The sequence below is a fragment of the Ornithodoros turicata genome, unplaced genomic scaffold (genome assembly GCF_037126465.1).
Source record: "Ornithodoros turicata isolate Travis unplaced genomic scaffold, ASM3712646v1 Chromosome25, whole genome shotgun sequence".
Classification (NCBI taxonomy): Eukaryota; Metazoa; Arthropoda; class Arachnida; order Ixodida; family Argasidae; genus Ornithodoros; species Ornithodoros turicata.
Genome location: NW_026999346.1, coordinates 1,191,548 through 1,199,895, shown reverse-complemented (window position 1 = coordinate 1,199,895; position 8,348 = coordinate 1,191,548). Strand labels below are relative to the sequence as shown.

Here is an 8,348-nt window from a genome sequence, read left to right as displayed (position 1 = left end):
GTTACAAATTACAAGCAATTTAATAATTTTCTCATGATGAGAAATTAAATTTTCAAAATTACAGTTCAAAATTTGCCGTATTAGCATCAGATTTTTACACCATGAATCCAGAGCTGATGTCTGATATAGCGTGTCCCTATAAAAATACACAGCTTACTACAAAGGCAATTTTAATACATTTTTCTAACGCGCAAGACAGCATATGCTTGTAACTACTACCTAAGTAACCGAAACAAAGCTATGTATCTGAGTACACACAGTTTAAATGTCCTCTTTGTTGCTTCCAAATGCTGCTCTTGATTTGTGACGTTCCTGAGTTCGCGATGAGTGGTACAGTCACGACATAGTTGTCTATTTCATTTCTCTCCCAAGAAGGTAGCGACGCTTGAGGCACCCGGATCTTCGTGAGGTAACCTGACAACAAACAAAACCGAGACGTCATTAAATATTTAGATAATTCTTTCGTTCCAGGGCGGTATACAAATGTTTTGTTATTGAGAATACAATTAAAAAAAAGAAAGAAAGAGATACTTAGATACCGCTTGGGGCGAAAACCTGTATGTACAGCTTGGGACAAAAGTTCACGGAACAACAGGGTGTCGTATTTCTCCAATGGAGCGACAACCTAGCAGCAAAAAGGAGGGGACATACATACTGAGGGATGGATAGAATAGCTTGCCACCTGTTCCCTATTGGGCCGCTTCGTGATAGCTAGCAGGGAAGCGCTCCGATGAAGAAATACGCAGGTGCCGTGTTCCGTAAACTTTTGTCCCAAGCAGTACTTATACTGTCCACATAGTATGCATATACACACAGAAAATAAATAGATTGCATTATTTAGCTGATACTGATTGCTCTGAAACAGTACAGGAGGTAAGCATGCCGAGTTCGCAAGCCTCACGTGGTAATACAGGTCAGTGGCATGCCAAATATAGCCCCTGCAAGCAGGGACACACTTGGAATCCTATCACAAATTTAATTACCTTGGCATTGTTGATCTGCTCATGAAAAAAATTCCCATACGGGTCGTACAGTAGTTGTTCATTGGGATGCTGCAGGACAGGCCGCTGTGAAAGAACTGTTGTGGTTACCTATATAGATAGGAAAATGTTAAGAATTGCATCACTGGGTGCTCTGCTTGGGATAGAAATGAAAAAGCGGGGCACCTTGCAAATGACGCTGACTTGTTCCTCTGAACTGAGAAGATGGAAGTGAGTAATCTTCTGCTGAGAGCAATCTTAAAGTGTATAGGATAGAGACAGTTAGTTACCCCTGGCACAGCATCCTTTTTGTCGTACTGGAAGCTAGCTTACGCTATCCATGTGTACAAGCTGATTCCCACGCAATGAATGCAATGACCCTGGTTTACGTGAAATTAGAGAAATAGTACTGCAGCTTACCATGTCTGCGTTCAGGCCAAAAGCTTGTGATGGATAGAAGGCTGCTGTAACTTGGCAAATCCTTCATTGACTGATCCCCTGTAATGACATTCAACGTGTTACGGTGCAAGATACATGTTTGTCACAGGCCAGTGTTTTCATACTATTTGTATTTGATAATAAAACTCACTGTCACTCTAACTTACAGTGTTGTTCTGGACTTGGTAGCGAGTTCTCAAACAACTTCTCAACTTGTCAAACGTCTTCATAACGAACCCTGAAACTGGGGAAAAACACAATAAACGCTCTCTACGTTGTCAAACGTGTTCTCTCTGAACTGCCAGAAAATTATGTCCGTACGCTGCAAAACTTCACTGCATTATGAAAAACAGAATCCGTGACAAACTATCGTTACCTACAAAAGAGCAAACATACCTATACTGCCGTCCATGTCTCTCACTTGTACATCAAACTGCGGCAATACGCACGGACGCGCGCCGCCATCATGGAAGCCATAAATACAAAGAACGGACAACCGTCCTGCTCCCGCCACTTTTAGCGTTCAGTTTCACTCAGCCGCAGTACCGTATGACCGTTTCCTTGTTACCAACTTCAAAACCATGACATGCAATTATCCGCGGCACGTTATTCTCTATCGTCTACGTAAGCAGCTTTGCGTTACTCAAACAATGCTGTGAGCAACATTACAAAGCTAGTGAGAAATTAAAATGATTAGCGCCATCTGGTTGCTAACGGACGCCATAATTCGGCCTCGCAGTTTGCGAGTGTTTGCGAGAGAGTAGAAGAAGGAAAGTGGGACAGCGGGAGGAAAGTCCACATTACGACCGCCGAAGTACTCATGATGGACTTCATGGTGGTTGCCCTCCGCGGCTGTTCCTGGGACGTCTAAGGGATTGCCCACGCGGGACGTGGGATGTGGGGATCTTTTTCGGACGTCCCAGTGAGGTTTCGTGTTGTCTGGGGGCTTGCCTGCTGTACAAATAGTTTATGATGAGTAGCACAATACTGTGGGCTGCCAGAACTAGGTTGTATGAACAATGAACAACATCTCTCTTAACATCGAGTCATATACATGGTGCTCATTTTTAGCTGCAACAAATTTTTGCAAAAAGTGGAGTTGCCTTTGGACGCTTTTACTGGAGCTCATTGGGTTACTGGACGGGACTGCTACTATAAGAAGCCATATTTTTCTCAATTATGAGACAAGTTAACAGACATATTTCAATCACCTTTTCAATTACTGGCGGCGCACGTTGCAATTGCAGTATTAATGCCTAACCTCCACAGAAACCGGCCGAGTCACGGATGAAACACAAAGTTCTATTTTTTTGCTCTGCCGTCTGCTGCGAACGGCAAGTGCCCTTACTCAACAAGATTCATGCAAACCCTTATGGTATGGTTCACGATTTTTGCTTTATTCTTCTGTTTCGTGTTTATCACTCCTTTTATTCTGCTGGCCACAGCTCTTGCCCTTCACCGGTACAACCAGCACTCATATGTACTAGTGGTGACACGCGACGAAGTTCTTTGCAACAAAAAAAAAATCGTGAAAGATACCACAATCAGGGCTTGCCTGACTTATGTATGACGTCTTCCTGTGACGCCATGTGAGAGCAGAAATAGACGTTTCTGTCGCTCCTTTGCCCATCCCTTGCGGTTTACAGTAAAGGTACAATCCTTAGGTTTGTAGCATGCGCTGTGACTATTTTGTGCTTTATCTATGGCTTGAGCACATTATGTGGAGATCAGGCTTTAATATCGCAAATGCAATGTGCTTTTTCAAGTCCATAATTAAAGTGTCGATTAAAATATACCTGTTCAGTAGTCCCCTACCTGAGAAAAAAGATCATTTTGTAGTAGCTGTCTCGTTGACTAATGCAATAAAAAAGTCAGTATCATAAGGCAACTCCCTCTTTGTGAACATGTGTTGCAGCTAAAACGAAACACCTCGTATGCATAGAGAAAAAGAGAGAGGAAGCAGACATCAATATGTCACTATGCACCCCACTGTGCACACAAAAATTACATTTCTGTGTGCGGGAAAGGAAATATGGCGTATCTATTTGCCGTTACTTGAAGCCTCAAACACTTCATGCGGACAGCAGACAGTGGCCAGGTGTGAGACACAGACAGCTGGTTAACAACATAGATGTCCAGAATGGAGGAGTCACAAGGGGATCTGTACAGGACCTCAACTCTGCGAAACTTTCTGCGAACAATGCATGCCTCATTTGTTGAACTGCTGAGGGCAGCACCACTGACCACGACTATACTTTCATCATGCAATAAACATGTGCTGTCCTTTGAGTTGCTCTGCAACATAAGCGTCCTGGCACAGTGACCTTCCTGTACATGGGTGGAATGCAGCCAGGTGGGACGCTTGCCCTTGTAATTTCAAGAGAGAGGGTCACTTTATCTGATGTGACTGATGGCGTAAAAGGTACAGACCTTAGCTCATGAATACGGTTATGCAGCTGCTCTAGAGATCTCTCAGGCTTCCTCACAAATCTCTTGAGCATCTGCATAAAATTCTCAAAAGGAAAGGCACTCCAGACATCCAGAGGCCCATGGATACGAACATCACTTGCCAAGTGAGTCAGAGCATGTACGTTTTGTGAAACAAAATCCTGCCCATAAAGTGTTCCAAACTGCGCAACAAAGTGCTGGAGAAGCCCGTCTGCGTAGTCCAAAAGTTCATCGGAGAGACACGATCTTGACAGCAGTGACATGGCAACATGCAATTTCATGAAGTGTTTGTACAGTGCATTAGGAAGTGTGCCCTATAAAGTTACAGGCCCAGTGTAAAGCATAAACATGCGCAAATCTGTTGCCTTCCACCAGGCCAACTCAGACATGCTTCTCGGCTTCCGACTGAAGTCTGCAGGAATGAAGGGCGCAAGCGCTGCGTGCTTCACAGACGCTGCTTCCCGAATCGATGGGCTGAGACGGTATTTCTTAGCGCCAGCAAACCACATACTCAGCAGTTTCTTTTGCACCCCCAGGCACACGACATGCATATAGTCCAAAGAGACTTATTTTATGAGGTCAATTGGAAGCTGCTCAAGAATTGAGGTGCCCGTGTGATGTTCCTCTTGTGAGCGGTTGCGGAAGTTTTCATCCGTCCTGAGTAGTGCACTTGCTTCTGAAAAGCTCACTCTGTCAGTACCGTAGCTGCCTTCAATGAAGCATTTCGTGCAACTGAAGTACCCGGAGTGACCTTTTATCGCTAGAATATATGATTTGGCTGGCGCATCGCACACAAGTGCAGATATGATAACCTTCACCTGCTTGCCCCCTATTTGCAAACCAGTCTCATGCAATGAAAGGAACTCTGTAACAAACGGCTCGAGAAATGTGTTTGCGCATAACGCTTTGGACTGACCATAGTATACACCTATGGGGAACGGTTGTGTGTCACCACAGTTGATTATTTTACACAGAATCGGCCAAAACTGATTACTCGTGCTTTTAGTAAGTGGCAGGCCATCCACATTGATGTTTATCTTGACCGTGTCAAGGACTGGGCTGATCTCAGATAAGACGTACTTCAGTCCGTTTTCGAGGCCAAAGTGACACCATTTACCATCACACATTGCCCTAATTGCGGATGACGTGCGGGCGGTACCGAGCAACATACGTGCGGAGCCGGGAAAAACTGAGAAACAAGGGTGAGAATTGAAGACTTTTAATATATCGGTCATATGCTTGTGATGAACTCCAGTTAACGCCCAAGCCCTTACTAGCTGTTCTACTCGGGTACATTCCACGCTATCAGGACCAACATCCGAATCTGCTTTCACGCCGCTGCATGTGGCAGCGTTCGAAAGTACTTCGAACGCTGCCACATGATGCGCGTCACCGCGTAGCCCAATGTTCCACAAGCTCCCTCTAAATATCCTACAACCGGCTCCCTACACGACTCATCTCCTGCATGCGAATCACACTGAATCTCAAATTCGTCGCTGTCACTTAAATTACGCACTACATTCAAATCAGGAACGAAAGCGACAGCTCGTTCACGGTTGTCATCAGAAACTAGGCCTAAGCTTTCTTCGGCAGAACGTTTGGCTCTCCTGTACAACGTTGCACGTCAATACCTATAGGCATAGTCAGAACAGTATAACTCAGAACGCTCTGATACACTAATCTTTCACTCCTTACATGAAATTTCCATTGGCGACGTTTACGTACAAAGGGACCCGTTCACTTGCACCAACGTAAACCGCCAGTCAGTATGGAAACCGAGGCGCCACTGCCGTAGAAATCGCGCAACTTTCGCAATTGAGAAATGTGATTAAAAACAAAAGTTATCTGGCACTTAGTATTCATCCATCCCAATGAACCCTATAAAGACCAGAAAGACTTTTAAGTGTCAGGAATAGGACAAGTTCAATCAAGTTGAGTATCAAATACCAGAACTTCGAATCCATACTGGAACCGAAAGTTCTAGATCCCCATCCCAATTGAAAGTTGTTTTGGATCGTCGATCTGCCCTTTTATTTTACCCTCATCTGGCTGCGATGATGCGTCCTCGTGGAACTAATTTGTGTTATTACTTTTCCTTCGTTGGTGGACAGCAACCATACAGCCGGACGTGCAAAAGAAAGAAAGACTAAAGTATAACAACTCCTACTAGATATAAGATTGTCTGTGCGGGAACAGCGGGAACTTCTCGAACGTGTACCACGTATATACTGGTGTCATACCGTTGCTCCAAAACACCCATGGTATATCACAACTGAGCCAATCGCAGCAGTGTCATCTCGGTTGCGCCTGGGGATAACAAAAACTGACTGCCACGGGACGGTCCTTAACTGTTATCATTGGGACGGCCTGGGGCTCTTGCTTTCTGGATCAGGACATCAGGACCCGTTCGGGACGTCCTAGGGATCGGTTGCGTTTTCTGGGTAAGTGCATTGAAATGTATCTCATTGGTAGTGGGCTGTATCACCTTATAATATAAAATTATTTAATCCGAGAAGATTCTTGAGTTGTTATGGAATAACAAAGAGACTGTATCATGATTGTGGCAATCTATAACTGTTCTTTCAGAATGTTACATTTGCTTCAGTTTTGTGTGATCTAAAAAAACGATTTAATGTGGTCTTGACAGAGCAACCTAGAATGAATGTGATCAAGCCAACTGGAATAAGAATAGAAATTTCTTCTAGTATGCATAGCTATGAAGCGAATTCCTCTTGAAGGTATGTGTCCTGCACCTTAGAACCCATTTTAGTAGTGCCTTGAATGAACGGCACTTCAATAGCATCTTGTAGGTTTTCATCTAGAAATTTAATTGAACGAATAGAATGCGGCAAATGGAACACATATTTCTCGTCATTATAAGTGAAAGAAATGTTAAAGTCTTCAAAAAGCTCTAGAAGAGCGATTTCAAACGTTCTTTTAACGACGATAGTCTTACGAACCTCTACAAAGTCTTTGTAATCAACCTGCGTGGCACTGTCATCACTCCGTGTTATATTATAGAATAGGTTACAGGTGGATAGCTCTTGTAATCCAACTTCGTACTATCCACTTAGTTGTAGGGGTGCATTCAAAGCAACTATAAAGTTGTCTAGAGTATTTGTTGGATATAACTCGGTAGAATCATTGGATAGGAGATACATATAAAACTCAGAGCTTGGCAACATTCTGTGCTTGAACACACGAATTAAATGAATCGTCATAACCAGTCCGTTTCATTTTATAATGGGTGACTCCATCAATTTTCTTTTTGGATATAATTCTTGCAATTGGATGTGGGCCATCATCCCCTTTGATTGCACATTGCAATTCATTTGCATAATATGTGCCCTCTTCTTCTACACCATCTGGGCCTGCTATGTAAAAGACTTGGTGATCCGTTTTCTTATACCTCGCAATTGTGTAGATAACATGAGACCAGTGTACTGTGTAACCCTTGTCAAAGACTGGTTGATTCAAGAAAACACGAACTTGATCACCAACTTTAAAGGGTAACTTTCTCGTGATATCGTCATATTTTTTACTATTGAGTCTATTGAAGAGTTCAACCTCGTTACTTCCATTCACTTCATTTGGCGCTATTTTAATAGTTGAGTGGTAAGAGTTGTTATAATCCTCTATAATCTTTGGTAGAATTGTAAGGGATTTGTGATTGCCTTTACTACGGAAATAGTGGAATAGGTGACTTTTAATTGTTTTAATTGCACGTTCAACCAAGCTTGCTTTCATAAAGGAAAACCTACTATAAACATGTATACCGTGACGCCTACACCAAGCCTGCACATGTTTGTTGTAAAACACTTTTTCACGACTGAATAAAATAGGAGCTAGAAACACGGAAAAGAACACACAGGACAACACTTGCTCCACTCATGTGTTCTTGGCGGTGTTTCTAGCTCCTGTTTTATTCAGTCATGTACCAACAGCCCCACTCTGCCATTTTGGTGACTTTTCCACGATCTACGTGAAGTAGGCGTGGTGTCAGCCTGATTCAAAATATCTTGAAAAATCCTTTCTTCACGTCTTCACCTTGTTTGGTCTTGAAAGGTGTGGCCATGAGTTGTCTCGATAAACAGTCTATCACAAGCAGTATGTAGGAGAATCCTTTATTGTATTTCTTGTATTGAATGAATCAGATGAGGTCTGCTTGGTGGAGGTCGTTCAGATGGACCCAGGCAGAAATCTGGAATGGGACCATTTCAAAATGGTTTAACGAACTGGTCCCACTCTGGTAATGGTCCCACTCTGGTCCCACCCTAGTAATGGTCCCACTCTGGTCCCACTTGTCAAGTGGTCCCATGGGGGACCAGTTCGTTAAACCACTTCAGAATGGGACCACTCTGGAGTGGGACCACTTCAAAGTGGTTTATTGGACATGTGCCACTTTGAGTGTGTCCCACTTAGTGACTGGGACCAGTTGAAAGTGCAACCAGCTTCACGATGGTCCCACTTGAACTGGAACCA

At 43.5% G+C, this 8,348-nt stretch overlaps 1 protein-coding gene across 1 annotated transcript; it reads right to left on the bottom strand.

The window, feature by feature from the left end:
* Positions 1-351: 351 nt before the first annotated feature.
* On the bottom strand, positions 352-2,347 carry LOC135373454 (uncharacterized). Its single transcript, XM_064606653.1, has 5 exons — positions 1,815-2,347; positions 1,401-1,478; positions 1,167-1,237; positions 984-1,091; positions 352-414 (listed from the first exon to the last, which is right to left on the bottom strand). The coding sequence occupies exons 1-5, from the start codon at positions 1,828-1,830 to the stop codon at positions 352-354; spliced, it is 336 nt and encodes a 111-aa protein (XP_064462723.1). The 5' UTR covers positions 1,831-2,347.
* Between the last annotated feature and the right edge of the window lie 6,001 nt (positions 2,348-8,348).